Source organism: Theropithecus gelada, chromosome 2, assembly GCF_003255815.1.
Source record: "Theropithecus gelada isolate Dixy chromosome 2, Tgel_1.0, whole genome shotgun sequence".
Classification (NCBI taxonomy): Eukaryota; Metazoa; Chordata; class Mammalia; order Primates; family Cercopithecidae; genus Theropithecus; species Theropithecus gelada.
In genome coordinates, this window is record NC_037669.1 from 119,532,790 (window position 1) to 119,548,374 (window position 15,585).

At 40.1% G+C, this 15,585-nt stretch overlaps 1 protein-coding gene across 8 annotated transcripts in view; it reads left to right on the forward strand.

The window, feature by feature from the left end:
* The window catches only part of TNIK (TRAF2 and NCK interacting kinase), a 396,954-nt gene that overhangs the window by 80,501 nt on the left and 300,868 nt on the right, over positions 1-15,585 (forward strand). For all 8 annotated transcript variants that reach the window (XM_025376200.1, XM_025376201.1, XM_025376204.1 and 5 more), the window contains exon 2: positions 10,664-10,729. In XM_025376200.1, coding sequence (XP_025231985.1) covers positions 10,664-10,729 — 66 coding nt within the window. The remainder of the gene's footprint in view (positions 1-10,663; positions 10,730-15,585) is intronic.

Genomic DNA, 15,585 nt, shown 5'->3' on the forward strand with positions numbered 1-15,585 from the left:
CTCAAAAAAAAAAAAAAAAAAAAGGCAAAAGGTCAAAATATTTGCTAGTCTGGTTCCCATCATTTCCACCTCGTGTTGCTGGAAATACTGGAAAGTTACCCTGTCCTGACAGGTCTGGAAGGATCCCATGTTTGCAAATCTTTGTAAACTGTATGATACATTTTCCCAAACAGCTGTGTAATCTCTGCAACAACCTGATGATGGGAGGGAATGGACCAGCTTGAGCAGAGGGCGGGGGTCAGGGGTGGTCATATGCATATTGACCTTTAGAGCAGCTTGCGTGTGTGTGTGTGTGTGTGTGTGTGTGTGTGTGTGTGTGTTTGACCAAGTTTCGCTTTTGTCGCCCAGGCTGGAGTGCAGAGGCATGATCTCAGCTCACTGAAACCTCCGCCTCCCTGGTTCAAGTGATTCTCCTGCCTCAGCCTCCTGAGTAGCTGGGATTATAGGCATGCATCACCACGCCCAGCTAATTTTTGTATTTTTAGTAGAAATGGGGTTTCACCATGTTGGTCAGGCTGGTCTTGAACTCCTGACCTTGTGATCCACCTGCCTCAGCCTCCCAAAGTTCTGGGATTACAGTCGTGAGCCACTGTGCCCGGCTTGCATGTGTGCTTTTTAAAATGACTTTAGGAGAGATAAGAAAAATTACAGGAGGTGGTGGAGATAGCTATCCTTGTCCAATATCTGTCTTGTGGCTTAGTACCCTGAAGAATTTTCTTAACCTGCCTTATGGAGTTGTTGTGCCTTTCTCTGACTCTGAATGTGTTAGAAAACAGTCTCTGAACACACAGTTGGGGCTTGTGCATTCCTTGTGTGCACAAGCAGGTTTGTAGTCGTGACTCGGGAATTTCAGGTCAAGAAGCATGAGAAGGGCTGGCCAGTGAATCCCAGCAGCTGACAAAGGATTAAAATAGCTGTGCTATGCACCAAAATCAGAAAAAATATTCAAGTCACTGTTACAAGAAGTCCTTGGATTGTTCTCTTTTTGGTTTTATATTCTTAGTTGTATATACTTATTTATGCAATGTAAGCTAGTAGACAATAATCAATTTATGTAGAATTCTTTGTTTTCATCTGTAAGGAAATAATTTTGAACTGAGCTAGTTGTGAGTATGAATATGCTAAGTCTGTGAACCGAGAAAAATATATTTTGAAAATATTATGTATCTTTTATGCTGATATATATGCTTGTGGCCTACTAAATGTACTGTCAAACTGGCCATGTGCACTAAATCTTCTTACATCAGTTCTGGAAATGAATGAAATCGATTTCTTAACCCACCTACATAGATTATGCAAAAGAACAGCAGGGCCTGCCCATCCTATCTACTGTCCCTGTTTCCTTCCTTTCCAGGCCCACTTTTTGAAAGGCAATGGGTGATTCTGTTGGTTTACCAAAGGGTTAAATTGAACAGAGGTAAAAACTAGAAGTCAGAAGACATAGGTCTTGATTTAACTCTGCCAGTAACTAGGATAAGACCTCAGATAAATCACCTAAATTCTCTTGCTGGAGAAACCTGTAATTGCACAAATGTATAGAGCCTGTCTGGGCCTCTCTTTGCTCTTCTGTAAAATGGGTAGAGATATTTTGTTGATATGATCTCAGAAATCCTCACTGCAAATGTCGCAGACCTTACTGCGTTGTGGCTATCGGTGGTAGAACTCGTGATGTGAGGACTTGCTCCATCCAGATAATATTTATTGAGTATCTCCGATGTCCCCGTCACGATCCGAGGTACTGGAGATACTGCAGTGGACAAAACCAATAAAAGTTATTCATTTTTGGAGTAAAGAAGTTATTCTTTCTTGAGTAAAGAATTATTAGCGAACACTTTTTAAGCACTTATGATATGCTAGATATTGCTTTACACATTTTATATATATTAATTATTGTATCAAATAATCCAGCAAAGTGGGTACTGCCATTATCACTGTTTTATAGTTGAGGAAACAGTCATAGAAAGATTAAATAACATGCCCAAAGTCATATAGCTAGAAAATGGTGAAGCTGTGATTCGATTCAGGCTTTTGGCTGTAGAGACAGTGGTTTTCACTATTATGCTATACCGCCTCTCACTGTCTATTAACTGGTTAGCTTAAAGTAATTAGCATTCATCCTAGCTAATGGCAAAGTAGGAAAAACAGAAACTAGCTTCCGATGGAAATCTGAGAGCCTGTCTGCTCTTCCTTTCTGGGGCTTCTGACTCTGATAAGAGGCAGGGACAGCAAGCAACCATGGTGTAGACAACGTGTATATTCCCAGCCACCTGGCTCATTGTGTTTGCCTGTCCTGAGGTCACTGCCCATTCTCTGGCTCCATTGTCAACCTACAAGGCCTTCAGCATCCCCGTAACCCCAAGTTAATTTCAGCATTGGCTGTTTGTAGGGAAATGAGTAATAATAGACTTGGATTCAAAATACCTGGATTTGAATCCTGGCTCTACTATGAACCAATGCTGTCATCACCTTGGGAAACTTTTCATAATACCACCAGCAACAGCAATATATCAGTGGCCATTATTTATTAAGCACTGCCATGCATTGTGCTAAATGCTTTATGTATGTTGTTTATGTATGTTGTTTTATGTATGTATGTTGTTTGTATGTATGTTGTTTCGGATTCTCAGAACCATCTTCCACGAGAGGTATTTTTACCTTTACTTTACAGTCTGGTCTTGGCTGCTCTCTCTACCACTCACTTTAATCTTGGGCAAGTTACTTAATTCCTTGAAGCCTTAGTTTTATCATCTGAAAATTAGGGTTAGTAACACCTATTTCTCAGGTTGCTATAAGGATGAAATATGAAAATATATGAAAAGCATTTAGGCCATGGCCTATCCCAATGACAGTGATAATGTCTATTATAGCTTGTTGTACAGCTTAAGGTTTTGTAGCCATTAATCCAAGAAGTGATGTTTCAAATCCAGATCTAAAAGCTGCCTTTGTGAGGACAGGCTGGGGCTGCAGGGTCTTGAGTGAAGCAGCTGAGCAGGGGCAGGGTGATCTAAAGCAGTGTCACTGCTGGCTGCTGTACATTAGCAGGTGAAATTAAGCAGACTGCAAACCAAACAGGAGGTGAGGAGGCTCCAGTCTCCCTGTCCTGAGAGATGAAAGCCAAACTGGAAGCTACCAGTATTGAGGGTCAGTTCCTGGAGGCTTGGCTGTGACTATGTTTTGATTCTGCCAGGAGCCAGCTGGTCATTGAGGAGCTGGTATTGGTAAGAGGATACCAGTACTATCCAGGAACAGCTCTATCGGAGCAGATGGAGTCCTGGAGTCAGCCTACACTCAGGACAGCCCTTCCCAAAAGACGATGGTTGACACGGGGAGCTGGGGAGTTACCTAGAACATTCATATGTAGGATGCGACATTGTAAAAATGCAGGCCAAAGGGCATTTTCCCAAATTACAGATGGAAAAAAACTGGAATATGAGGGATCAAAGAACACTAGTAAGGAGCGGAATCCAGACTTGAACACTAAATGTTTTGTACCAGTCCTGTGATAGGTTTGCATAATTTAATTTGTCCTACACTGATGATCAAGTAAGAAAAATCAACAATCCGTATTTTACCTAGCTATATCCATATATATCTCTATCTATCTGTCTGTCTGTCTATCTATCTATCTATCTATCTATCTATCTATCTATCTCTATATATTTATGTTTTTTACTTGAATTATCTATTCCAGTTGAGATGCCTTCTTTGGGCTGGCAGGTTAATGAAGATACACTTCTGGACTATATTCCAGATCTCCTGGATCAATACTGTTGGAGCACCTTTTCTTATATGCTGCTTGTCATTATGATGATCTAATCACTGTGTATGTGTAGTATTTTGCTCATGTCTACTTCCTTCCTTAGATCGGAAGCATCATGAAGCAGGGGCCATGTACCCCACTGCCTCTACTTTGGACAGTGCATAACACACAGTAGGTGGCTAGGGAGGGTGCCAGCTAGCAGCCAGGGATTAAATAAATCTTACTGTGTAAAGCAAGACCTTTGACTCTGCAAACCTCTACTGCTTTATAAGAGGGGAAGTTAAAGTAAAAAATTACCTTTGAGGGACCTTGCCTGGCTGTGAGTGCAGCATAAACTAGAATCCGGGGGTTGTTGAGTCAGCACAGTTTCCTAATGCTGTACTTTCGAAGATGGTGTTGAAAAGCCTGAAGGCTCAAGATAAATGTGGAGAGTTCTCCTACTGTTCCTGTTTTCTTTGTTCTGTTTTGCTTTTGTAAGCATATGCTTGTCAGTTAGGGCTGAAACCAAACAAAACAGCTGCTAAATATGGTTCTAAAAGAAATAACATTTTGGTCTTTTTAAGGCCTGTAAGTTTAGAGTAAGCACAGTCGTTTGGCAGCTGTCAATAGGGAATCCGGGGATAGCAGTCATTCTGGGAGCACTATCAGCCATCCATATTCTGTTGGGTGTATTTTACCCTGCCAAAGGACTGGTGGCCTCAAGTGAAAGATTCTGTCACAGAACGGCTGTGTCTTTAAGAGGCATTTTGGAGGAGGGCTGTCTAGAGTCTGTGTAGGCCATTTGCTCACGATCCGTGTCAATTTCATTTTCAAAGAAGTGGGGAGGCACTGGGAAGAATTATGTATCATCTTTCATGATGTGAAGGAAATCATCATCCTAGTTATAGATTTAAGTTTGCCTTTTTCAATCTTTGGGATTTAGCCCAGTGGTGTTATTTAGTGTTCTTATAAATCCAGTATCATTCAGAGGACCTGGAGGAATTAAAGCATAACTTAGTGGCAGGGAATATCAAACCCTAGATCTTAAATCTCTCCACTCTGCTGTGAAGCTGGGCTTGAGCCTGCCAATGCTATCTAAATTTCATCAGCTGACAGAAAAAGCATTTATTTCAACATCCCAGGAACCCCCAAAACAATGCGCCTTCTCAGTTGTCTTACTAATTTTTAAAGAGACATACATTTGTCCATAAATATCTGATTCTGTTTGCTAAGCATGTGGTGGGTAATATTATTGGTTGAAAAGCAATAGGTTTTCCTTTACTGGCCAGATTAGTTTTATTGGCTTTTTTAGTTGAAAATCTATAAAATGCAGACTGAATTTTACTGTGGCATATTATTTGTTTATTACATGAACTCATTTTCAAAGATGAAAAAGAAAAGGGAGGAAGAAAATGAATATTTATTAAAGTCCTATTACATATCAGGCCCCAAGCTAGTCTAGACGCTCACAGTTCTCTTAGTAGCTCCCAAGGTGGGTAACCCTGCCCACATTTTAAAGATGAAGAAACTGAGTTCAAAGCAGTTCTGAAACTGGCTCAAGGTTAGAGAGCTACCGGTTGGTAAATCAAAGGCTGGGAATTACGGTTCCATGAAGCTGATGGGGTAGTGGTTAGGAACTCAAGGTTTGGAGTCTGACCATCTGAGTCAACATCCTAGCTCTGCTGCTCATTAGTGGTGTGACCTTGAGTAAGCATTTAATCCCTCCGTGCCTCAGTTTCCTAATCTGTAAAACAAAGATAATGATAGCATCTACTTGATAAAGCTGTGATAAATGAGCTATTCATGAAAAATGCTTAGAATTGTTTCTGACACATAAGTCCTCATGAAATGTTCACTATTACTGTAATTTTTATTGTCATGACTAACCAAGTTCGCTTTTATCAGTACTGGCTGAAAAAGTACATTTTCTTTCAAGGAATATCCTGCCTTTTGATATGTAGTTATATTTCATTATGAAATAATGTAAACTACTCTACCTTAGAATTAAATTCTCTTCTCAGCCTCCCAGCAAAGGTTAAGATCTGAATAAAGGCGTGTGTAGCCAACAGGGATTCTTGACTTTGGTAAATGTCAATGATTTGCTCTTTTCTCCTTGGTGTATGTAACTCTCTTCCATGCTGCTCATCCTGGCTTTAAGAGCAGCTAAGCAAACACAAGAGGGAGAATTAAGTGGATTTCTTATCTCTTAGCTTTCCTGTCTTTGTAACATGATTATTAGGTACAGCGTCCTCTCCTTGCTGCACATTCTGTTGGCCACATTCTGACAGCCTGACTTCTCAATGCACGTGAGGCACAGTTTACTATAACAGGCTCTATGGATTTTATTTGTTTAGAGCTGGGAATACTACAGGGGCTTTTACATGTGACAGCTTTGTCCATGTGGGATTGGGGTAAGGAGGATAGAGGGCACAGTGGTAGAACAACTTGTCTAGATTTAAAAGAAATGATGTAAGTTTGCTAGACCTTTGGCTCTACATTCTGATCCCTTTTTTTGTGACTTCCACTATACATGTCTTGAAGAATTGGGAGTGGGACATCAACCTTATTCGGTAAATAGTTATATCTAGCAGTTACGTATTGGACACCATGCTAAGTGCTGAAAATACCAAGATAAATATGTTACAGTGCCTGCTCTTGAGGCATTTGTAATTCATCAAGGGAGAGAAATGTAAGAGAGGCTAGCACTATGTGAAAATGGTTATCATAGAGCTGTGCACAACATATTGCGGCTGCAGAGAGAGCGGCGGTGGCGCTGATTTGAGAAAGGCTTCAGAAAGGAGGCAGCAAGCTGGGCTTTCAAGGATGGGCTTGCCTCAGAAAGAAAGCAGAAGGAATAATCTTGGCAGATGGGCAGTATGAACCAAGAGCTGAGTGTGGTGTGTTAGGAACATGAGGGACATGTGTTGGTTATAGCACAGAATGATGGAACACGAGGCTGGGAATGGAGGCCAGGCCTAAGAATGACATGACCTGACTTTCAGTTTGAACTGTATCTTGTATTATTTTAAATCATGGAGTGTCATGATTAGAAATGTCTATTTTAGAAAGATCAGTATGGATAATAGCTTAGAAGGAAGAAAGAACTAAAAGCAAATGGTCTCAGAAAAAGATGATGAAGCCTGTTGTGTGAATGGAGTGGAATAGATGGATGTGGTGGACATTTGGAGATAAGATCATTGACACTTAGTGAACAAAATTAGGGGAGTGGTGGACAAGGGTGGAACTTTGGGGGAAGTCTACCTCAAAGGTGTGAGCAGAAGAAATATAGAATCTGTGAGAGAGACTAAGAGGTATGATAGATGGTGGAGGGGATATATTTTTAACAGGAGTGATGATGCTCAGGAGTATAAAAGGGGACAACTAGGACAGGACTGAGAAGCGACCACTACGTGTAAGAAATTGAGGTCATGGTGACCTTTTGGGGAAACTACTTTAGATGTACTCTAGAATGGAGAAAACAGTTGAATGCTTATACTGTTCAAGCTATATCACAATTCTACAAGGATGTAACTAATGATGAAATACATTTGTGTGAAAGACTATTCACAAACACCCAGCTCTCCAGGCACTTGGATTAGGGGAAAGAGAGAAGAGAGCCTAGGGTCAGTACTGAGGTGTCACTGAATAATACCTCTGATTTCTATGTCTAGGGTTTCAAAGAGTCCCCTTCTTGCAAATACCGTGACTCTTAATGCTATTTTGCTTTGTTTCTCTCAGGATACTGTAGACTGTAGATGCTTATAGACTTCTCTTAATTCCAAACTGGTCCTCATTTCTAGCCATGATGTAGTGTATGTTGTGGTATGTCACACAGAGCTTCAGTTCTCCACTGCTGGGGCGCTCAATTGTCCACCTGCTAGGAGTGTAGGTAGCTAGGGATGACTTTCACCTGAAAAATGTCCTCAGCTGAACAGTGTCACTTCACCTAAGATTGTTACCTCTGGGATGGGTATTGGGGGGCAGCCTACATGCAATGACTAGTCAATGGAGGTGGGATTCAAAGGCCTGATGCTTCCAGGTAGGATAATTCTGAAGGGCTCTCCTAGCTCCAGCGCTCTCATGGATCAGATGAAGTTTTTGTTACCACTACATTGCAGTTCAGCTCTTCCTTCGGCTCAGTCCAGTTCTTCCTTTCCTCCCCGGCAGGTGTTGATTCTGAGGCATACCCCAATAAACTCACACAGTGTAAATCTCAGGGAGTCTCGGAGTTTATTCCTGGGGAACCCATCTGATATGATTCTTTCCAGTTTGGTTGCCCATGCAAGGCCAGTTGCCAGTGGAACTCTTTAGTTCCTCTGAACTTTGCTTCAGAGGCCCTTGGATGTGTCCAGCAAAAACCTTCTCCTAGCAGTTTGAACTAAAGGCTCAGCATTGAGCCTCCTTGGTTTTGATTGGTTGTGACACATACCCAAGAATAGCTTATTCAAGGAGAGAAAAGAGCCTCACAAGTCAGCTGTCTAGATCCTCCTGAGACCTACCTACTAACCCCAGCTCTGAGAAGGTACCCTGAGGTGAGTGACCCCTGGGTGTAGAAGCTGATCCCTGCTCTGCACCTGTTTGTGCTCCTGCCCTCGTCTTACATCCCTATTTGATTCCCAGGTTCCTTGAGGCAGCCATTCATCACTGTCCTGTATCTCTTCTCTGTTTGTTATTTTTTTTTTTAGTCAAGAAAAACGAACGTTGAAAACACAATTGAGATATTTCAAGCAAATGTAGAACTTCTCTCCAAATATGTTGCAGAAACACCACCAAGCAAACAAACTACTGGGAAGCACAGCTTAGAAACAAACAGCAGCTGCCACCATTTATAGGCTTTTTTTTTCTTTTCCTCATTTCTTTCTAATTCCGTTTGTAATAAAACCTGCTGCTCTAATGGCCTAGTAGTTTAACCAACAGAACTTTTCTTTCCTATCCTGAGGCCTCCCAGGTGGCCTTGACAGTGTCTTTTAGCTATGGGGTGTTGGTCGACTCAGAGCTTTAGTCCCTTAACAGTGTTTTCCAGTTTTGTGGTTCTGTCTGGAACCACACCTCCCAGACCAGGTGGGGCATAACTGGAACTTCTGGACTTTTGGAGTTTTCAGGACATGAGCATGGAGTGTGGTTTCTTGCCTTTCTGGCTTCGTAAGAGTGGGTAATGTAGTGCTAATTCCAATCTTTCTCAGTGACTTAAGTGTTTAATCTGTTGGGTGCTTTGTTTGCTTTTTGTTTTTGTTTTTATTTGTTCTCTGTGTGGAATCTTTGAAGGCACCTACCCAGGGGCTTTTCTTGAGTTTGATTTACCACGGACTGGACTTTAAAGCGTCCTGACTTGTCAGATCAAACTCATTTTCCCCTTTCCCCAGAATAGCAGAGAAACTCATTTTCCCCTTCCCCCATTAAATCCTGCTGATGGTGTGGAATTTCTCAGCTTAAAAGTGATTACTATTAGGTATTAATAGATTTCTGACTACGTGCAAGGCATTGTGCAAAGCCCACACTTATTCTTCACAAGAGCATGACTAGGTAGATGTCATCCCTGCAGGCCCAGACAATATGTTGCTCTCGCGGGGTCTCCTAGGATCACATAGCTAGTCGAGGCACAGCTGGTATTTAACCCAGGTCTGTCTGAATCTGAAGTTCAGGCTGTTCCCTGCCTGCCTCTCAGCTACCCATTGTAATAATATATGGCATTGCTCTCATGTAAGTGTCCGGTAGAGATAGGCCAAAAGCGCAGTCTATTTTTATTTGTTCCTAAGAATATTTTTTAAATTAAATGCCTAACACTTAAAAAATAGGAGATCTCACATTAAATGCAATGTTCAGTTTCTCTTGAAAAATCTTTAGACCTGGCAATATTGTGCTAATATGTTGACAACAGTTGGCTCCAAGTAGGTAAACTCCACCGCACCCCACTCCACCCCACCACATCCTACCTCCCTCAAAGAGGCTGGGGTTGCTCAGTTTGCCACAGGCCCCAATTGGACCACTTTACTTGTTTATGTTACTGGCCTGGCCTCTGCAGACATTTAAGTTTGTGACTCCTAGATTTATGCCTTTAAAGAAGCAATTTCTGTCCAGTTAGGAATCAGTAAGGGGTAAAAGTCAATTTCTGCCTCTGAATAGAATTTTATAGGCTTTGATTTTTCTTTTCAACTTCTTTGGGATACTAATTCAGTTATAATAGCAGTAATTATTGGATATTTATTGAACACTGTAACATTTAGCTGACTCCCGAGGTTAGTAGACAACTGATTGGTGGTAAGAACTTGAATAATTCTCCAATTTAGTTTGCATTCTAAATCCTGCAGTTACTCAGCAGGTACTACGGAAACTGGAGGCTATCCTCAAAAGTATATTTTGTAGAAGCAGTATTACAGAAGAGAGATGAATCCAAAGAATATCTTTCTGAGAGAGGTAGTTAAGTTGACTCTATTTTCCCTTGGAAACTGTTGACTGCCATAGGTAAGATTGCCCCACAATGCAGGAACACCGTTCTTAACTACCAGGGCTCACTCAACACAATGAACAGCTCAGATATTTCAAAGAGAAACATCCTAGAACATTAGAACCTTCTCAGGATGATGAGTCTTTCACTTTATCTCGATGTAGCTCCTGCAAGTGTGTTTCCATTTGACAGTGAGAAATGTGTTAATTCTTTTTTATTATTTCACTTGAAAAAGCATCTCCTTTTGCCTGATTTAAACACATTTCATAGAAATGTAAAATGGAAAGAAAATGGAACTTGGCTAATTTCATAGCTGCAGCTGACTTAAATTTTAAAATTTTGATAGTATTAAATGTTAACACATGAGAGCCCCCTAAGCTAAAGTTGTTATTTATTGGCTTAATTTAGGTAAGTATTTGCTTTTGATTAAGGCAATGCCTGGAATATTGTTTGAATTTTTATTGTTTATTTTCTTTCAGGACCCCGCAGGGATCTTTGAATTGGTGGAACTTGTTGGAAATGGAACATACGGGCAAGTTTATAAGGTAAGTACATTGAGTCTGTGTGTGGCTTATGCATGGTTTCAGTTCATGAATGGCGAATTGCAGTGCTATCTATACTTGCTCATAAATGGCTCCTAACAAATTTAAAATGAATTAATATACTTGTTGATTGACTCGCCATGTTTTAAAATATATCTGTGGTTATGTTGCCTAAACTGGATTCTGTGATTTGGGTATTTCCCTTCATGACTGTGTTTGTATGTGACACATGAATTCTGACGCCATTTATTTCAAGCTCTTCAAGCGTTCAGTTTCCTTTACTTTAATCACTGCCAGAACTGGTTTTTGAAAGAGAAAAGAATGCCATCTACTTTAGAAATTTAAGCTATTAAACTATTGCAGCTGGAAAAGTAGATGTGTTATTGGCCTAGGGCATGAATTAAATGAGTTGAGTGAACAGTATTGGAAGAAAACTTGGTTACCTCACAAAGCAAAAGCTTAATAGCAGCGACGAATTTTAGGAAATAATTAAAAGTTAAACTTGAGTTGAGACGGAGCTATGGAATAAGAAGTCTTGCTTGTCTGTTTACTAATTTTTGCTTACAAATTCACTCAAAAAGTGTTTTTGAAAGGTATTTTTATCTACAAAAAAATGGTTGGTTGAAAATGTGAGTTGATTCCTTTTCTGATTGTCAAAAAAAATGAAAGTGAACTGTTTTTGGACTAAAGCTTTTGGGGTTTTGTTGAATGAGCTATTGAAATGCCATCAAAACAAACCAACTGTTTCCTCATGATAATTTATAGGGAAATATCCATCATTTTCCCTAGTGGCAGCGATATGGGATGGCATTTCCATTACAAATTATCTCGTGTTCTATTTTTAAAAATTCCTGCTGAGCCCTAAACTTTTCTCAGTTAATTAAATTTATTAATCATTCAGGTTGTAATATTTTCAATTCTGCAGAATTTCAGAAGTATTATTTATAGGGCATTCTTGAGATTCTGTTTTTTAAAGCACAATTGTAAGTGGATACACATTTATATGTTTATTTACCAGAGGTTTCCCTTGGTGTCCAGGGAGAAATTTCTCCCTTGCAAGAAACGATTATTTCCTAAATTGTCCACCTTTTACCATTAGACAGAATGTAGTCTACCCAACCTGCTCACTTGACGTTGATCCTGTCTGACACAGAAAGAACTGTGTCTCAGCAAAGGTTTTAAGTACTTGCAATGAAGATAATTAGGTTGGAAGATTGTGTTACTGCGTTTTGAGAGACTGGATTGAACTTGTGAAGTAACTAATGAATGAAGATCTGACTTAGGTAGAAAATTACTTCTGATTTGCTGTCAATATGAAGGAGCAACTCTGTAGCATGGTGTTGGTTTTATGGTGCCATTTCTTAGAGCCTTTCCATTTCATTGTTTCCCACCCATAGGATATGCATTTGGGAGACAGTTCACAGCTTGGTACACTAATTCAAGAGGTGAAACTCTGCACTCTTGTAAGAGGAGATACCAAGAGATTCAATTAAGGATGAGAATATTTGGAAAATCCAGAATTTTCCATAATTTCTTGTTATTTGAAAAAGGCATGGAAACAAATGGCAAGAGGTCTCAGATCTTTTTAGAGAGGGAATATATTTAGCAGCTAGGTTGTCAACATTATTATTCTACAGGAATCCGTTCTCTTGGTGGTTGATACAGTACTATGGCACCTTCCAAGTTAAGGGAGATTCTGCAAAGAATGGTCATGGTGAATGCAGTGAACTTTGGGACAGGAGATTTGGTCTCTTACCAGCGCCATTGTTTTCATTGTTTTGTAACCACCACAGCTTTTCTGTGTATTAGTCAAATGAGAATGTAGTTAGAAATGCTTTGGGGCCTGGCCAGGTGCAGTGGCTCACACCTGTAATCCCAGCACTTTGGGAGACCAGGGCAGGTGGATCATTTGAGCTCAGAGTTCAAGACCAGCTGGGCCAACATGATGAAACCCCGTCTCTACTAAAAATACAAAAATTAGCCAGGTGGTAGTGGCATGCACCTGTAATCTCAGCTACTCAAGAGACTGAGGCAGGAGAATATCTTGAGCCTGGGAGGCAGAAGTTGCAGTGAGCCGAGATCTTGCCATTGTACTCTAGTCTGGGCGAGAGCGTGAGACCGTGTCTCAAAGAAAAAAAAAAAAAAAAAAGAAATGCTTTGGGGTCTTGTGATGATTTACTTAAAGAATTATAACTCCCTGCCTAGTTAAGGGTTTGGTTTCTAGGCAACCAGATGATGTTAGGTGGCACTGCTCATGAACAGACCCTGTGTTTCCTGAGGCCACTAATCCAGTCCTGCTGTCATTCTGAGTTCTGAAAGATTAAAGTTTAATAAAATAGCAAAATATGAGCTAAAAGATATGTGAGCCTAAAGTAAATTACATTAAAAAGTGATTGTTTGCACTATAGATTATACAACTTTTATGGAATATGTATATTTCTAAACTATAGGTATAAATAGAAATGTAGCTCTAGGAGGAGGCCTTTATACATAAAATCATATGATAAGTATTTATGTTAAATACTGTATTAGTCTGTTCTCACGACGCTATGAAGAAATACTTGAGACTGAGTAATTTACAAAGGATAGAGGTTTAATTGACTCACAGTTCTGCATTGCTGAGGAGGCCTCAGGAAACTTACAATCTTGGCGGAAGGCACCGCTTCACAGGGTGGCAGGAGAGAGAATCAGTACCCAGTGAAGGGGAAGCCCCTTATAAACCATCAGCTCTCATGAGAATTAACTCACTATCATGAGAACAGGATGGGGGAAACCGCCTCCGTGATTCAATTATCTCCACCTGGTCTCTCCCGTAACACATGGGGATTATGGGAACTACAATTCAAGATGAAATTTGGTTGGGGGCACAGCCAAACCATATCAAATGCTAAGCCTTTGCTTTTAATTTTTAAAGTCTCTCTTTTGGTATTCCTGGTTTTCATAAAGTCAGGTATAATTTTACGAATAAGTCTATGGACATAACCTTTATTTTATGGAAAAATTTATTTTAAGTTTCTTTTTTATAAGCTGCCCTAAGAGAGTCATAATATAATTTTGTTTACAGGTAGTTTTAAAGAAACGTACTTAATATAATAAAAAGTATATGTAGGTATTCAGAGAATACCTCTTGAAATGTATCTGCATTTGAGTCAGGTACATCTAGATGTAAAAATATAAATATTTTATATAAAAGCTATTTAAAAATGTTTAGTTTTTCAAAGTTGCTTCTAGTCTTACTCCCGATTCTAGCTTATTCCTGTTTTGGGCAAAGTTAGATTTGTTTTATCTTTAGCATTTTGGTCCTAGGTAATCAAGTAGTGATTCAGTGTCTGTTTTTTGCTTTTATTTACTGAGGAGCATAGGTAAATAATAAAGAATAGTAATTCACCCTCAGGACTTTTAATGAGGAAACCATCTTCTGCTCATGGCTGCATTAAAAAATAAACCAACAAAAGACCACATACCCATTTACTAAAGGTCTTGGCTGTTTATCGGCATGCCACCTACTGGGAACCTAATGGAATCTGGACACATTTTTGTTAAAATAGAGTAATTCTTTTAATAAATTGAAATAATTGTTTAATGTTTACTGGTAAGATACCACTACAAATTAGCCACAGGTTTTAAATAAATGTTGGTCTATCCTGTCTCCTAATTTGCCCTTTTGAATATAGATTGGTTATTATGGAGATGAAGACATATTTTATCCCAGGGTGATAATGTGAATTAGGAATATGAAGGATTCCTAAGTATTTCTCATATTTCTTTTCAATGCTTCTGAAGGTTGTAAAGTGCAAGATAGGGAGGCCATTGTGGTGGCTATAGTGCTTATGAGAGAGAGATGCTGTGAGTGTGTATATTTCCAACGTGGCTATGAGAATCTTCATAGTCCTCATTCTGAGTTCTCCTCTGCCAGCTGGCTGTCCAGCCCATCCTTGATCACCTCCAGTCATGTGGAACTCATTACTTTTCTGTCAGTTCATTTTCCTGAAATTCCTTTGAATGTTCTCACATTGTGCTGAGATCCTGCCTCTCTAAAATGTTTACCATTAAAACCCCATTTCATACCTCTAGAGCTATTTAAAATTTAAAATTAAATATTCTTTCACAAGAATGTAGACCTTTTGGGCCGGGCGTGGTAGCTCACACCTGTAATCCCAGCACTTTGGGAGGCTGAGGCGGGCAGATCACCTGAGGTCAGGAGTTTGAGACCAGCCTGACCAATATGGAGAAACCCCGTGTCTACCCAAAATACAAAATTAGCCGGGCATGGTGGCACATGCCTGTAATCCCAGCTACTCGGGAGGCTGAGGCAGGAGAATCGTTTGAACCAGGGAGGTGGAGGTTGCATTGAGCTGAAATCCCACCATTGCACTCCAGCCTGGGCAAGAAGAGGGAAACTCCATCTCAAAAAAAAAAAAAAAAAAAAAAAAGAATGTAGTCCTTTTGATATGTGAAGATTTCTCCCTTCTTCCTCCAAACATATGCTTATGTCTTCTGTTGTCCAGGCAGTGTAGCCTCAGCTGCTTGATTCATTCTTGTGGCATAGACCTGAGGCCCTTCATTATCCCTGCTTCTGCGCTGGAACTGTTCTATTGCTAAGAGTCATGTTTTATGCTTGTAAATAGTTTTATATTCCATAAAACTTTTTGAATATATAATTTAATTTCTGTTAGAATGAGCACCTTGTTCTCACTTCAGAGTCTTTATAGTTATAGTTCCCTCTACTTAGAACAGTTTCCCCCCAGCCCTCTCATGGCAGGCTCCTTCCCCTTCAGGTCTCAGCTCAAATGTTACCTTCTCAAGGAAGCCACTTTTCATCCCTGTGTCTACTACAGCCAGCCACTGCCTCTGCTTCC